This window comes from Lates calcarifer, linkage group LG7_1 (assembly GCF_001640805.2).
Source record: "Lates calcarifer isolate ASB-BC8 linkage group LG7_1, TLL_Latcal_v3, whole genome shotgun sequence".
In the NCBI taxonomy this organism is placed as follows: domain Eukaryota; kingdom Metazoa; phylum Chordata; class Actinopteri; family Centropomidae; genus Lates; species Lates calcarifer.
The window spans coordinates 6,714,607-6,732,336 of NC_066839.1; the positions used below are offsets into that span (position 1 = coordinate 6,714,607).

The 17,730-nt window shown below is 40.5% G+C and overlaps 1 protein-coding gene across 17 annotated transcripts in view; it reads left to right on the plus strand.

The window, feature by feature from the left end:
* Positions 1–1,123: 1,123 nt before the first annotated feature.
* Positions 1,124–17,730, plus strand: part of ptprk (protein tyrosine phosphatase receptor type K) — a 104,973-nt gene continuing 88,366 nt past the window's right edge. For 8 of the 17 annotated variants that reach the window (XM_051071802.1, XM_051071804.1, XM_051071798.1 and 5 more), the window contains exons 1-2: positions 1,127–1,449; positions 7,289–7,312. In XM_051071802.1, coding sequence (XP_050927759.1) covers positions 1,377–1,449; positions 7,289–7,312 — 97 coding nt within the window. In that variant the 5' untranslated portion in view covers positions 1,127–1,376. Of the gene's footprint in view, positions 1,450–7,288; positions 7,313–17,730 lie in introns of all 17 variants that reach the window. The other 9 variants (XM_051071805.1, XM_018661690.2, XM_051071806.1 and 6 more) reach the window with 5 other exon arrangements.

Genomic DNA, 17,730 nt, shown 5'->3' on the forward strand with positions numbered 1-17,730 from the left:
TCAGCCTTCAACCAGAGAACACTAATTCAAATCACACTGACGGAAAGGATTTAACATGAAATTTAAAGTACCGTTATGATCATAGTCCACCAACCCAATCAGTTTCCGATTGCACTCTTCAATTACCAGAAATTAACATGAACATAAACACTGTCATATTATGTAACATACTTGAATACCCTTCTCCCTTTGTGTCTGGCTGTGCATGTTTCTTTTCATCCTTGGCACTACCTGCTACTTTACCAGCAGGGGTATCTCTGGGAATAGGGGTCAGGGGCCCAGATACAAATAGGAAAAGGTCAAGCAGATAATGAATCCAGCTTCCTCTCCTTATCTACCTTAGCTCTCTTTCTTTCAAATTCGCTTTTACTGTACTGGTATGACCATAGTAAAGTGCAATATTCTCAAAATCTAAATTTTGTTTTGTGGACATTTTATGTTCTTAGCAATCAATTAGTTAATAAACAAAAATAATTATCAGATGTACTGATAATGAAAATAACTGTTGGTTTCAGCCTTATATTTCTCCTGTGATGGATTAACTCAACCTTTCCCCAAGTTTTCTGTGCATTAATTCCTTGACACAGAAAAATTGGAGGCAGTTTGATAAAAGACAACTTAACAACTAATGAGTTCAATATAAACTAAAGCAATTCAGGTTTTAAAACTAAATCTCAACACAGGTGCCACTACAAGACTGGGCCACAAGATTGAGGAGGGGCATCTTACCATAGCTGATGTTGAACTTCAGTCAGGCAAATTTCTGAGAAATGTGTGATTAATTATGGAGAACCAAATGATATGGAGGAAACGTAGGGTTCTTGGGGGTACCTGGAAGTCTGGGGCCCCTAGTGCGGATTCCCACTTTGCCCTTTTAGTCTTTTTAGTGATTAATGAGGGAAAAAGTTTAGTTTTTTTTCTTTTGTTTTATGTCAGTATTAATATGAAAGATTGTGTTCTAGAACATTTTAAAAATGTAAACAATACACATTTCTACACAATACAAAAAATCCACGTTTTGTTACATTGTTTCTTTTAATTTATTTTTTAAATCAACTCCTGCCTCGTGACGTCACGCACTTTCTCTGCTGCGCTCGCGCTCCCTCCCTCTCCCTCTCTCTCCCTCTCTCTCTCTCGCGCTCCCTCGCTCCGCGTGAAACAAAGTGTAGTGTCCGCGAGAGCCCGTTGGAAGCGAAAAGAGAGAAACCGGAGAAAGGAGAGAATGGGGCGGCTGAATTCACAACAACAGGAGGAATAATAACCCACTAAAGAGAGAAATAAAGAAGACAGAAGACGGAGAAGAGGACTTGCAGAAGGGGAAAAAACTTTTCAGGGGGGAAACTGTTACAGACTCTCACACGGCCACGTTTTAAAACATGGATACACTTTTCTCTGTATGCCTGGGACTCCTGCTTCTCTTTTCGACAGTCTCTGGTCAAATACCGACAGGTAAGGACAACCAGCGGAGGGAAAATGCAGTTTAGAGTGCTTTCTGTGTGGCGAAAGGAAAGTTCGGACGGTATTTTTCGTTTTCTCCATCTGTCTAAGCGTACGAATTCCGGACAGGTGTGTTTAGGTGTTCGAGAAAAGTTAGTCTCGGTGTTGAAAATATACCGTCGCGCCTGCTTCATCGCTTTTGTGTTGTTTTCAGAAACCCTCGGATGTGTCAGACGCACTTTCCGTAGGGTGTCGAAGCTTTTTTTGCCACCGTTAAAACGTGAAATGTTCCTTTCGCTGCGTACAACCTGTATATGAGTCTGCGTGAGATTGTCGGCTCCTGTTTGAAATCAGTCTGTTTACCAAGTAGGTTGTGCGTTTACTTGCACATATGACTAACACTGACCCAATACTTGGATTGCGAACTCCTCTCTGAAAGGTTTAAAACTAAGTTGCAACATTTCTGTTTTGGGTAGCATCACAGGACACAACACATGAGATGTTCTGCTCAAATCTAGAAAAGCTGGTCTGATGGCTGCATGTACAGCATTTACATCGGGATACCGGGTTATAACACCATCACAAGAAGAGTGCTGAGCTTGTATTGAGAGGGGAAAACATCGTTCACCGTTGAGCCGTGCAGCCTCGCGAGCGGCGCGTGAATGGAGAAAAAGTTACAGTGTGCACGGAGATCGCCTCCTGATAACTATAATATACTTGCAGTAACACTGTGATGGCTTTAGATTATCTCTGTTTATTACAATGATTTTGCACTTAATAGTGTTTCTTTCCCGTGATTGTCTTGTGGTGTGGTGCAGTGATATACGGTATCCAAGACAGTTTATTCCAATCTTTATTTCACGGTGGACTCATTGTGGTTGTAATCCCTGATATGTTTGAAGTCTTTTCTAGAGGACTGTTGCTCTTTTGCATGAGGCTAATGGTCGGGTCGCTTCGCAAGCGCCGTGAGCTCCTCGCTCTTTGCAAACCAAATGACTCCCTTACTGTATACTCCAACTTTATTCGCACTGGATGCAGTAAAACCTAATGGTTAGGAATATAGCCTATACGCCGATCGCCTGTTTGCACGAAATGGTTTAACTTGAGGGGAGAGATGCAGAAGACCAGTTACTTCCTTTAAAGACTCCCGTTTCATCTCGTGATGAACTGTAAATTGGGGAAATGTAAAGATTTGTGGTGTTGGGTGCGATTTTATGGACTATCCTTTAAGGTGCAAAGGGTGAAACATAAACTCAAAGAATCATTGTTAAACTACCCTACATGCAACCGTCCGTCACAATTGTTTTCGATCGCGACATTAAACTCTTCCCTGTTTTTCTGGGGATGCTTTACATCCGCGTTCTGCTGGACTTGAGGTTGTCCCTGGACGCAAGTTTAAACAGTAACCCGCATCGGAAAGTGTGCCAATCGCTTCCATTCGCTCGGTCTAGTCTGCAGAGGCACGTATGCACTCCGAGGGAAATGAGCTGCAACAGCGCTGCTCGATACACTCCGGGACGATGCATTTACAGAACTCTCTTAAAACGAACTCGTAAGGGAACTTTCCCACAGTATTGTTGCTGACGTAGGAGCGATCGGACTTGGAGAAAACAAAGTCCTCATATATTTACGGCAGCTCTCGGACTCCGTGCAAGCAAACTCTCCCTACCTGTGTGCCTGTTTGCGTGGCCGCTGTGCCTTTTATTTCCGCATTCAGCTGCTGTTTGACTCTGAACTCCAACACAGAGCGAGCAAGAGGGAGAGAGAGAGAGAGAGAGAGAGAGAGAGAGAAAGAGACTCGCACAGCTGTTTGAAAGTTGACCTCCAAAAATCACACTAAAACCATATAAGGCTGTAACAAAGGACACATCACGCTCCATTTCGGTGCTGGAAATAACCAGAAATAGTATATCAGTGTCGTTTTCTGCTCCAGTGTTCGCTTAGGCCTGTTGATGATTTGCATAGAAATTACACATTAATTACCACTTCATCTGTGATCGTTTTATTGCTCCCCACGCCCTCCCTCCACCCCCTGTGCCCCATAACCCCCCCTCTTCTTTCCCTTCCTTGTGGCCATTTGGTCCTATGGGTAGCCTAACAAATGTGTGGAATTTCTTTGAGGCCTCTTTGGGAATGTGAGTGCTGTTAATTTGCAAGTAAATACTAGTGTCTAGATGCTGGTTTACACAGAGTGGGAGGTGGGCTTTCATTAGTTTGGGAATGGGGTTAAAAAAGAGAGCTTTCAGGTGATTGTGTTGTGGAAAAGGTGTACAGCCTATATAGATTTTTGTAAAATAGTAATTTTAGTCAATCAAGGGAAAAGAGTTCATTTATAGGAAATAGAATGTAATTGACATGCCCCTTTTCTGTGTGCATTGTGAATCCCGATTGGTAAAAATTGCAGAGTTTAAGAGGACAACTTGTCATTCATTGCACAATCACAACAAGACCTCAGTGCAGGGAGTGCAGGTCATGCCAGATTTTATAGATGAGCACAGTCATTTCTATCCCTGAAGTGTAGCTGATGAGGCTGATAGGGTTAATAGGCAGGCATTAATGCAGCCAGTATGAACTGTCACTGAGTAAATATGGCAAATATTCGAATATTCGAAGTCAATAATGGAAGAAATCACAGAGAAACACATAGGCAAGATGTGTGTTTTTAGGCAGCATCAGTTCCCGTTTAACTTGAAAATCACTGACAAGGACAAGAAAAATCAGTGGCAAGGATGTAAAACTGTCTCACCAAAGTCACTTTGAGTTTGTGTTAAGATGTCTTTTCTCAAAATCTGTCTCGTTTCTGTCCTTATCTTCCAGTTTCCCGCTTAGAGAGTTAAACTATAAATTATGGCATTTTTGTTAATGTCTCTCTCTCTCTCTCTTGTCTCTTCTTATCATGCTGTTTTGCGGCACTTTTGTTTTGGCTTATCACTTACAAAGTCAGTGAAATAAATGTGAACGAGCATCCGTCTCGTTGCCTTTATGGAGTCAGTAGCTGAATTTATGTTAATTTGACAACTTTCTAAATCTGTCTCCTCTCTGATCGAGTTGTGACACAGATTCCCGGCGTCTTTAATCTTAATGAAGTGAAATAATTGTTTTCCATTAGTGTCTCCAGACAAATTAGAAGGCTGCTGCTGCTACTGAACACCACATCTGAGCTGGTTTAATTATAATTGTAAATTATTTTAGTATTTTGAACATTAGAACCAAGTTGGTTTAATTATAATTACTTTTCAGCTCCATTTGGAAGATGAAATGAAAATTGTCTGTTTTCCTGGAGAAAGGCGAGAGAAAGAGAGTGATAGTGAGAAAGAGGAGAAGAGGAGGGGGAAAAAAACAAGAAATGTAACCATTGGTTTTTGGCCGTGGGCATCTCCTCCACTCAAGAGACTGTGAAAACGGCAGGAGGGAGTGTGAGTGCGTCAGTGTGTGTGTGTTTCTCTGTCATATCTTGTGTATGTGTGTGTGTGGAGCAAATGTGTGTGTCAACTCATGTGTGTTGCTGTCATTTAAAGAGAAAGAGGGAGGCCGATGCTTTCAAGCCCTCCGGAGTACAGTGGTACACAGGCAAGCATGTGAAATGTTTGCCTCTCATTTAGATTCACGCGAAAATGCCTCATTCTACTCATGCCATGTAAAATGGCGCCAAATCAAAGGCCCCGTTTTATTTATTTTCTCGTTAAAAGTAATGCCTCTACTTCGCCATCCTTCAGATCCATCTTAATGTCTTCTCTTCAAATAAAACGCCACTTTGCCCAGAGCCAATCTGTTTCTACGGATTTCAATTTAGTGATAGATTTTAAAAAAAAACCCATCTCTTTCAAAGTACTGGCTCATTTCTTCAGCCGCTTGGGGATGAAGTCTGCGCGCACACAAGCGTGTGTATGAAATGTAATTAATCTGTTGAGAGAATTCATTAGCTAATCCCTCATTAGACTGTGTGTATGTGTGTGTGTGTGCATGAATGAATTTGAGGGTATGTGCTGAAAAATGGATTAGCGACACATAGCGACAGTGCAGTCTTGTAGCCTCTTGCTGTTGTCAGAGAATTGAGAAGAGAAAGGGAGCGTGAGATTGACATGATGATTGACACAGGCTGTCATTCAGGTTCACATGGATGTACTATGTAACAGGATCCCCTGCTAGCCACTAGATACACTTTTATAAAAACGTGGTACAGGTTTTTAGCTAATTTATGGAATTCTGTCATGAATCAGTGTCTACTCAAGAGGACACGATAAGCATAAGGATGAGTTTCTTCCAAAAATGTTGTACTTTTCCTAATGCAGTTAGGAAGGAATTTTAAAGGAAGCAGTTAACTGTGTTGTGAGTCTGTGGGTGACAGAAATAGCACTTTTTTTGGGCTCAGCACATGGACAAGAAAGACATGCTTTTGTTTTGCACACAGATTTAATTGCAGCTTCCCAAAGAAGATGGTATTTGTGATTTGTTAATTAATTAATCTTGTCTCCTCTGAGCCACATGCACCCTGCAGTGTTGTTTATCAGCCACTGTGGCGATAGAGTGGGAGAAACAAGAGTCTCGGCCATGACTCAAACCAGAGATGTTGCAGTTACATATACCCCCATCATCCTCCACTCTTTTCACTCAACTCAAGCTAAAACACAATATTTCATCTTTTCTTTGTGAATTTCTGGTGTGTCTGTTGAGAAATTGAACATTTACATAAAAAGAGGCAGGTGGGAATATACCTAATGTTATGGTTAGGATTAACCTTTAGATTCTGGTACATGATGGGTGTAAATCATCAGTCAGTAAGCAGGAAGTGAACCAAGAAGGTGGCATAGTCTCACTGGAAATGAAGGGAGGCATTACATCCCAAAACAAATCCAGAATCCCTGAAATATCACATCCCTGATGAATGATGGTATTAGTCCAGTATCATCAATCTCGGCTCTGCCCTGTTTGGCTCTGGTCACAGCTGTCGGTACAAGGGGGCCTTGAAACACACTGCCACCTCATATACACACTCGTATGCACACACACAGGCTCTCACACACACGGCTGGCTAATGACAGATTAAGTAATCAACACTCTCAGCTGATTAATTACATTACAGTGCACACACACAGACACAGATGTGAGCAGCCTCAGCACCAGTTGTGTAGTCTTGTGTGTGGTGATAATGATATATATAAATATATAATGGAGACATGGCTGGTGTGTGTGTGTGTGTGTGTGTGTGTGTGTGTGTGTAAGGGGGAGAGATTGAAGGAAGCAGGCAGGTGATGACAGTCTTGGGAAAATGATTATTTTAGGGTTACCATGAGGGTGAGGTGAAGCAGAGGGTAAAGGTTGAGGTCGGGCATGTGTTGGTTAAAGGTTAAAATCTGAGAACTTTTGCAAGTCTGCAATACTTTTTCAATACCAATTTGTGTGCATTTGTGCTAAATGAGAGGTTGGATGTTTATTGTCATGTGTTTGCTTTTATTTCAGATTATTTCTGAGGCCTTTGGCTCATTTCTTGCCACTGAGCTGTCTTGGCTATTTCTGCAAGATATTTTCGACGTTGTTGTACTACAAGCCACACTTCTCAAATGTTACATTACCAGGTTGAATGTCTTTTTATAGGCACTGTATTTTATTTATTCCATGACTACCAACAAAAACAGATATGGAGGCTTGATACCCAGTCATATGCAAAAGCCAAACATTGTGCATGAGAATATGTAGCTTGTGTAATGTTATTACGCAAGTTAAGTGTATTCACTCTTGTGGATCTATAGCTGCATCTGCTGGTACACAGTATGTTGGATTTGTTGGTCTGTGCATGCTTTCAAATCTAATTCTGTCTTCCTATTCTTTGCTTTGCTTCTATTGGACCCAGCTCACATGGGACGTGCTGAGAAGGGTGAGTTATATGACTGGCCAGCCAAGAGCTGAGCTTCATGTTTCACTGTCATCATCATAGTCATAGTCATAGTCTTTGGTGTTGTCATAATCAGCCCGATGTCTTCACCTTAATTTAGGCTTCCTTTTTCAGTGTGTAGACATCCATCGTAAAGATGTAGTTGTTAGTTTTGTCATCCATAGTCATCCCATCTTTTAACTGATGTGTCTTTACTAACCATCTAACTTTGACTTTACACTCATTTAACAGTGGTTTCTATAATTATAAATAGTCTCTCCTTGACACACCAGTACATCATCTTTTGGAGTATTATTTACATCTTATTAAACCCATATTAAAGTGTATTATGTAGTGATATATAAACATTTCCACAGCATGAAAATGTTTACTAGGATCAAAAACTATTTGATTCTCGCTTGAACTATCTGATTTGATGTTGAAATAGTTTCAGTTCTTTCAGGTCATGTCTATCGCTGTTTTGCTCCCCGGAAATAATTTCCACAATGGCAAACTTGAATCAAATAGATGAAAAGTTTGAAGCGCTCCTGTACTGGTTTGCTGTTGTCTGTCTTTGTGACTCTGCCAGCCAGGCTGTCAGTTAATCTATTTGCCATTTGTCTGTGTTTCCTTTTCTGTCTTTGTCTGTCTGTCCCCGTCTGTCTGTGTGTAGTCAGACAGCTGTTAGGAGGTTTGAAGTTTCCAGGTGCTGTTTGTTTAGTTGTGATGGTCTTTAATAAGGGAGCTCTGAGTAACTTTGTTCCTTCAGTAGCCTAATGCTTCTCTTCTCTTCTCTTCTCTTCTCTTCTCTTCTCTTCTCTTCTCTTCTCTTCTCTTCCACTTGATTCACCATACATCCTCTCACACATATCCTTTATCTTTCTTCCCTGTCTGTCATTCTCTTTTTCACACACTCAAACACTCCCAGCGGCTGGTTGTTAATGAGGGAGTTGTTTTTTTGTTGTGAAAGTGACAGGTTAGTAAAGTACACCACAGACGCTTCACACAGCCGAGACAGACAGAGAGATCACTGTGTAGAGTTTGGTATTCCAAAAGACTTTGCTTTGACAAAATCATAGCAAATGTGTTTATACTTATTTACAGAAATCAAAGGAAACAAAAATCCTCAATTCATTTGATGCCACATCACTTTCTGGTTAATCCTTAAAAACTTTTTTTCTCTGCTTCTCATTTTGTGTGTGTGTATGTGTTAAACACATGTATGTGAGTGCTATGCTTGGAAACACAAATTATTTAATACAAAAATAATAGAGACCTAATGAAAGACCAGCGGGGCAGAAACACTGTCAGTTCATATTAAGCAGGACAGGTTCTTGAAAATGGTGTTGGCAGGTTCTACATGTGCTCTCACTAATCTCAGTAGATTTCACTCACCTAAGTCCCTGAGACCAAATGTGTTTGTAACTACTCTGATTGCTTTGCTAGTTCATAGTTGATAGTTTGTTGATGAGGTAGAAACCAATAAGGATGTAGTCTTTTTAAGGCCTGGTTCACATTTTCCAGACATTAGTGGAGGAGATGTTAAATTTAGGCAAGGTGGCCCTCTGCCAACAAATTAGTTATTACTACTATTTACATTTTATACTATTAATACAAGTGACATTAGGAAGGTTACATTCAAGGAACTTAAGTGACGTAAATCTCCAGTTGTCCCTGTTTTCACTGTAACCAAACCCTCTCCTACATGTTTATCAAATGTTTGATGATAGTGGGTTCAAGCCAAACCACTGAGGACAAAAATACATGAACTTTGGGAAATTCTGGTGGCTCGTTTGGCTGAAGTGAAACCAGTGACCCAGGCTTCAAATCTGTCCTCAGACACTTTTCTTTTTTTCCTCAAACTCTCTTGTCTCCCTCTACTATTATACCCTCTAGTATAATTTCAATAGGAAGATGATCTGAAATATAACTTTTTAGCCTTTTAGGGTTCTTGCTATGACTGTTTTTGTCACATTCAAAAGCTCCTTAAAAGACACTTGAGACATATTGAGATAAAAAAAATGTCTTTAAAGTGATTAGTAATGTTAGAATTTGTTTAAGACAGAGAGAAACCAGCCATAAAAAGACACTCTTTGTTTCTTTTAACTTTACTTCAGGCAGTGGTTTGCATGCTGAGTAAATGTGACAGCCAATCTATGTAGATTGAGTCTCTTTGTGTTAGCCTTCAGGTGGACTGGATATACAGGAGACATGACTAGAGGGCTCTTGTGTGTGCGACTGTGTAGCTATAAGCAGTGGCTGAAGTGGTTTGCATTAGTACAGTTAGGAGGACATCTGTCATGAAGCTGCAGCACACACACACATACACCCACACCCCACCACACACACACACACACACACAAGTAGCCATAAGCAATCAATGAGCAGTATACCATAGAAAGTCTTATTCCTGATCTCTGTGTGTAGCCTCATGATAAAATCCCAGAGGACAATCTGCTGCAGTCACTTTCAGCCACGTATGTATATACTGATATCAAAAAGACAGGGATACTATTTTTACTCTCCTTATATTCCTTCCTGATAACTCTACTCTGCTCTTTAAGCTGATTTCAGTTCAAGAGCAATAGAAAGCTTTCGAGATATATAAACCCCCTTGTGTGTGTGTGTGTGTGTGTGTGTGTGAGAAAGAGAGAGAGAGAGAATCAGGGGCTTACAGACAGATGACCAGTCCATTAAGATTATCATCTCCATCCCCTGACCATGTATCTTCACATCACCACAGTGCTGGTCCTCTGTCTGTCTGTGTGAGCAGAGATTTAAATCTTCTAGCAGATATTCCAGAGCTATCTTTTCCCTCTAAATGATGTTACTCAGTGTTTTTTATCTGTCGGTCTGCCATCCTAATCTGTGTCCGTCTGTCTGCCTGCCAGCCAGCCTGTGTGTGTGTGTGTGTGTGTGTGTGTGTCCCTCCTGTCTGGAGATGACTAGATGACTGCAGACACATGGTCAGTCTGACAGCGATCGTGTACACGTATACACACCTACAGTCAATCACTCCAACAGACAGGCTGTGTGTGGGAGTTTGCAGGCAGACATTTAAATGTTGAACATCTGTCTGTCTGTCAGGTTTGTGGTTGGTCCGTCTCAGCCTTGATGTCTGAAACACAGTCTGTGATAAAATCATATATTACACATTCAGTCCTTCAGTTTAACGTAGATTAGTAATTACGAGAGAGCATTCTAAATATAGTATTGTATATGATGCTGTCTTAATTGTCAATTCCAAAACAAGCCTTATTTGTAAGTAGCTACATAATATGTGAGGAGCATTATAATATCTGCAATCCTAATTCAGTATCCTCCAACAATGGTGTTTAATTTGCCACTTTACTGATTAACATATTTTACAGAGAGATGAGTGTCACCCAAGAGCACACAAATTAATTCAGATTTATTCAAGAGGCCAAAATATTTTTGGACAAATATTTGCTGGTCAGTTTCATAAATTTAAGTATCATTTCTTTTTTTTTGGTTTTATATTCATTTAAATATGTATAGTTTTGGGGGAAAAGAAAAAAAACTGAAGATGTTGTCTTATTTTGAAAAATACTGACATTATTCACTGTTGTCTGAGATTTTATTGAATGAATGATTACTGTATTTGTAGAGAGATGGGTGAACATTCCACAGTCACAGTCCGGTCTGAGCAGTCTGAGTTATTCAGATCAAGTGGTTATCTTCCAATGTTACAGTTTTTTTTAGGACAAAATGCCCTCTTTGTGGCATTATGACTCCACCATAGCTCAGCAAAGAAACAGACTGTATCTTTGGAAAATACCAACTTGATTTGTCCAAATCAGGCTGCTGAAGCCCCACATTATCTCCAGCTTAACTCTCAAATGCACTTTTGCACTGAACAAGGACTGTAGATTTTGTACCTTACCATCTTCATCTTCTTCATGGCCAGTACAAAGAGGAGGAATGTTTACAGCAGCCAAAAACTCTTGTGTTAAGACAGGCTTGAAAAATGTCAGCCTATCCTTCTCCAGTATGCCTTGGAATCTTGAATGGGACGTTACAACTGAACTGCATACCTCTCATGGATTTCAGAAGAGGTCACAAATGCCATGTAAACATCAGTGTGTTACTGGCCTATATCAAAATTAAAACATGCAACACTGCCAACAGCTTAAACTGAGGGGCCAGTGCTGCCTAATGGTCCGCAACCCCATGCCTCCAAACACTCAGCCTTACAGATTTATTTCTATGCATTCATGAAACTAAACAATAGTTTTTCCACAGTTTACATAGATCGTAGGGTTGGAACACCTACTGAGACCATAACTCCCCAAGGCACTTGAGCTTTTAAGTGAGCAGCACTGAATAAAATACTTGTGGGAAACCCCTGACCATGAGTTGTGCTGCCCCGATTAGAGAACTGCAAAGTTGTTTGAATGGTGCAAACAGCGTGTCCTTTCCACTGGAAGTGATAAGAAAACAGTGCAGTGAAATTCCCAACAGACACTCAACTGTAGAACCAAGTGAACCAAGAAAAACACCAAAGTAGGATGTGTGATGTTTTCATTGAGAGATGGCCCTGAGATTCTTAATGTGAAGGTGTTTGATTTTTTTTAAAGCTAATACTCACCACACACACACAGACACACACACAGATGCACACATACTCCCCTGTGAAGTTGATGCTATGCAGACTACACTGTCTGGTGGAGTTGAGCAAAATCAGTCAGTTTAGTCAAACAAACTCTCCTCTCCTCTCCTCTCCCTTCACTACTGCCTTTTCTCCAAACATATCCAAGTATGACCCTTCCAAGCTCCTCCTAACGGTTATTTTGTCTTTCCTCCTCTAGACCCCATCCCTCCCTTTCCATGGAATTTATGGCCTACTAACCTAAACAAAGCAACACAACGTTTATCAAACCCTCCCCCCTTCTCATGTACTCCTCATTCCCTCACTCCCTCCCCCCTTTCTCTCTTCTTGTCCTCCTCCCTAGCTCCCCACCTCCACTGCCCCTTCTTTCCCCCTCTTCCTCCCCCCTCTTCTCCTCCCTGCTCCTCCAGTTTCCGTGTTTCCCCCACAACAAGAGCGAGGGTGGGACTTCATGTTCCCAAATCCAGACCGAATGGTGTTGTATTACAGGGATAAAGTGTCTGCATTCTGTTTAAGGTGGAAATTGTAATTGTAAAGGGAGTTTATTTTCAGAGCAACAGAGGTGCAACTTGGGAACAACAGTGTAACATGTTAATTAAAAAAATGTAAAAATAAGTCAGTATGACTCAAAAACACAGTTCATTATCATTTATGAAATTCCCAACATTATAAATCTCTCACTGACCTACATTTACTCATATTACAGTTTTGGTAAATGTCTAAAAACTGACAGCAGCTACAACAATCAGTGACAACAGAATTTCAACTGACTAATCATTCATTCACCCAGTATCTTTAACTCATCTAACTGTAATTAAACAAGATAAACATACCAGAGGTGAGTCAACAAGAATACACGAACAAGGTGGCATCTTTAAATTGTTTTTGTTGTTTTGTTTTGCCCAACCAACAGCCCAAACCCAAGGATTTGTAGTTTACAATGACATTAAACAGAGAAAATTTATGGCATCATGAAAAAACTACTTGCCAACAAATAATCTTCTGTCAAATGACTAATCTTTTAACCAAATCAATGTGACATTCAAGTTTGAAAAGGATGATCTAATTTCACAATATTTCATGTAGTGCCAAACGACTAGTCAGAGGAGAGAATGAAAATATTCTCTCTGTATCTGTTGCAATACTTAAGTGAAAACTTGCTTAAGCAACGGCAACATTACACAAAGGATAAAAACAACTCAGTTACCAAAACAAGAGGTATTGTGAGTTATTTCAACCAGAGCCAGTGATGGATGTCAGTTAACATAGCTGCCAAACACTGTTTTATCTGTATTTTTTATCTGATATCTCAAAAACTGAACAAATTCCTCTTCACAGTGTCATGCTGGTGCACTCACTCACTCTCACCCCCTTCGTCTCTGCCTCACCCCCTCCTGCCTCACGTCAAGGTCTCGCTCTCTCTGTCCCTCTTTTTCCCTGTCTCGCTATCTCTCTCAGCCACTTTCTGGAATGCTTTTGTTAGTGTTTTCTCTCTGCTCTGTTTTCAGTTTGGCCAGATTTACTCTGACTCACACACACACACACACACACACACACTAACCCTCCCTCCTCCCCTCTTGAATATAAGTCTTTGTAGAAGAAACTGTCTCTTTGTATTAAGTGGCTAGGTTAACTGTCACTATGTCTATATTGGGCCAAAGGTAAATGAAGTGTCTGTGTGTGCATCTTGTTATATGTGTATTAGCGTGTGTCTGCATGTGTGTGTGTGTGAGCCAAGCGAGCTGTCTTGTTGGAGTAACGGTTAGCAGATACAGCGCTACCTCCCCATGACATAAACTGTCTCTTACACTCAATCTCACAGACGCAGACACACACACATGCACACAATACTACCTTAACACACAGCGTCGCTCTGTCTTGTAGGCTTAGTCCCTCATTACAAAGTGAGTGTATGTGAAGTTAAGTACAGGTTTGAAACAGAACTACTGCAGTCTGCGTGTGTGTTGATGTTTTGTGGTATGAACAGATTCCTTTGATGAAAGACTGACAACGTGTAGAGCACTTTATCTAATGCTCTTATTCGGAACAAAAATTTGAAGGCTATGTCTGTTCTTCAACCACGGTCATATCTACAAAGCTGTAATGTTTGTCATCTAACTGCAGATAAATAAGTGAGTCCTACAGGGCTCCTGTATACTCACAAGTGTGGCGTTTTGTTCGTTTGAATTGGTGAAACCAGTGTTGTTGAATCACTCTGAGTCATCAATGTTGACTCTCTGCACTAACAGTATGCACACAAATTCACATGTTGGCTGATAAGCGCATGTGCCTGCCCTTGCACATCATAATGTTACAGTATTAATATAGCCAGAAGTATCTTATTTATTATGGTTTAAGTCAGAGTCCTTCTCTCCAACTTCCAAGTCCAACGCTCAAATCCGAGGCCTTAAAATTAGGACTCAATTCTGGCTTAAGTCTGAGTCCTGGATTCTAGTACTACAATTCTGGGTGAAATATGTCAGAATCAATGGTAGAGGAAGTTGTGTCATGTTGCAAATTGTAGCTTGCATGTTGCAAATTTGGTGCAGCGGGGGCCCAGATCTCTTAAAATTGGAATTGCCCACAATTATGGGAATAAGATCCAGGTTTAAAGATGCAGGAATGTTCCACATGTATAACTGTAGACGGGTCATTGCAATGTAGGAGTTTTCACTGATATATTTCTTCATTTGAGGTTGTCTATGCAGCAGCCTTTATGGTTTATTGGTAGCATTAATGACACCCAACTGAATGAATGCAGTTGTCTTTTATCAGAAGCAAACATATATGTTGCAGGGAGATCCCTTTGATTATGTGATTAGTCAGGGAAAACAGGAGATTTAACCATTTTTGAATGAGTTTGGACTATTCTGTGCTGTGTCTCATTTGACACATAAACAGCATTTTCTTATGTCTGAAGTGGTTTTAGTAACTACTGCTTTAAGTATTAGTAAGTCTGACCTTGAGCAAAGCACTTAACCTCTGACTGATCTAGTGGCACTGCTGAAGTGGCCACCGGTAGAAAACTGTGGTTACAGTAGAGCAGCTCCCATGTGAATGTATGGCAGCATGTGGCTCAACACAACTGCTCCCTGGATAAATAAAGGTTAAAGTCAAGCCATGAGCTCACTCTGCCTCTCTTTCTGCCGTTTGCTCTGTATCACACCTCCCCCTCACACACACACCCCAGAGGCGCACATACCTCTGGATGGAGAGAGAGAGTGGAGCGAGTCAGCCACATGTGGTTTCGGTTAGCCACACTTTCCCCTCACACTGGCCCCAAACTAACCACTTCTACTTTACCATGGTCAAGTACATGTGTATATCTCCCATTCGGCGTATGCCGCTGTGTGTTTGCTTGTAAATGTGCCCGTCTGTACACGTGTCCGTGTTTAGTAGTGTGTGTGTGCGTGTATGTGTGTGAGAACGCATGTCCCAGCCTGAGGCAGAGTCGAGTAGAACAGTGAATCAAGGTTAGTGGTCCAAAGAGAGCAAGAGAGATTGAAAGAGGTGGGGAGAGAGAGACTTTAATCGAGACAGCAGCAGTGGTAGAGGGAGTGAAAGGAGAAGGAGAGTGACTTCAGGTTTTAGTGAATTCACCTCTAGCTGTGTGTGTATGAACTACACATAATTATATTACATAAATGGCGATGATGGTGAGCTGGTGGATGTCAAAGCTCATCAATGTGGACTTTCTAAAACAGGTCATGGCAAGGATTTTACTTCATGTAGGTTTATAGCAAAATAATCTGCTATTAAAGGGTCTATCTAGTGTTGTTAATAATAGGATATAATAATAGGATATAGTCTCTTCCTCAGTGTTCATCCTATCATACAATAGATCCAAGTGGATACCTACATTGTATGACACAACTACAAGTAAAGACTGATACAGGTTTCAATGCCAAAGTAAATTTTCTTAGTGCAGTTTTGTTATTTTAAGCTGTAAGTTAACATTGCACCAGCCAAGCCAGCAATAATGAACAGCTGTTAGCATTGTTTGGAAATACTTGAGATTGGCTTGGTTCTTTCTAAATTATACATGGACCCATACTGACATGGATGGAGCACCACTCTTAATTCAAAACACCTTGTATTTCACCAGTGTTTATTCCCATAAATAAGCCTGAATATTTTGGAGGTTGAAATGACCCCTCATGTAAAGTTGTTGAAGAGTTGTTCAACCGCTCAGCTTACATAATGGAAGAAAGTGGACACTTCTCTTTGTTCTGTGGTTTGTTTTTTCACTTTCACTCACTTCAAACAGACCAAGCATAGTGATATTTTGTTTTTGTTTAGTTTTTTGTGTGAATTGTTATGAATTTCTGTACTTAAAAGCTGCAGATTTTGAGAGCTTTTATGAGCTTTTGGTAGCTGTATTAATGTAAGATGAATTGTTTGATCTATATTTCATGTTTGTAGGATGATTTTGAGCCAGAGAAAGCTATTCAACACGTAGCTCTGCCTCCTGGGATTCCCGACTACATGAGTCATATTAATCATACTGCCTGGTTTTAAGAAAAACCAGAGAGCAATCCACAGCCATAATGTTTTTGCAACCAACACATCCTAGACCAGTGTAAAACCTCCAGCTACTTGTGAGAACAATTTCGAAAACCAAACTCTTTCTAAATGACGCTGTGAACAAAGAGTGGGCTTGACAGACGACTAAGTTTTTATTTTTACTCTCGCTGTGACTGTTATGACAAACACACTCTGTGCTGACTTCTTAAGTGAATTGTAAATCATTTTTCTTGGCTGCTGTGATATCAATTTGGTGTATTATTACAGTATAATGAAGCATGGTTTAACACAGTTAAGCTTAATGTATCTTGGGACCATGATGCCATTTTTCTTCTTTGTGTTGGCTTTCTCAGTAAAATAATTTGGAAAGCTTTCCCTGTTGATTCAACTATCTTTTAATGTGTTTTTTTAATTGGCAAACTTGAAAAATGACCTTACAACATTGTTTTAAAGCAGGGTTTTCATCCAGCCTGAGCAGTGTGTACAGTGTGTGTACAGAAGTGAAACAGATTTGAGCTGCGGCAGTTAAATTCTTGTTGCCATGCACTGAATCAGATCACCTTAAAACCGTGAGCCCTGTGTATGTGAATTGAATTCAGTGATGATGTCTCTGCCAGGACTGTATTGCCACCAGTCTGTTTTCATGGCTGTTAGCTTTGGAAAGTTGCAATTTCTTACCATTTCATAGTTTGTTGAGATCTGAAGCAGCCCATACTCAATGGATGGCATGGCAAACATTTCAGGATTTGATATATAAATGCAGTAGAAAAAAGTGAGTGAGTGTATGTAATGTTACTGTCATCATTATTTGGTCTTATAGCTTAACATTTCCTCTCAATATGCTGCAGAAGTGGATTGGAATTTCAGAAAGCAGAACAGAAAAGATAGCTTCAAACCATGATAAGAAGCTATTTAGATGTGTGTTATAGGCCCTAACCTGACTGACACAGACTTGGACTATAATCCTTTATGAAATAGAGGAGAATGAAATGGGAGTAAATGATACAGAATAGAACTGGGAAGAAAAAAAAGTGTGTGGGAGAAGGAGCGAGAGCTGTTTGAAGTGTGATAAGGAACTACGCAAGAACAGCGCAGACCAGAGCAGACTGACACAACAAACACTTGCAGCTGCACTCTTTCATTCCATACCTCCTCCATATCTGCTGATAACAACAGAGGAGCGAGACAGAGGGAGGGAGTGAAAGTTATGCCAGTTTGATAGGATGCAGGGCTCGGATTTTCTTTGTCTGATCTTGTTCTGTAAGGC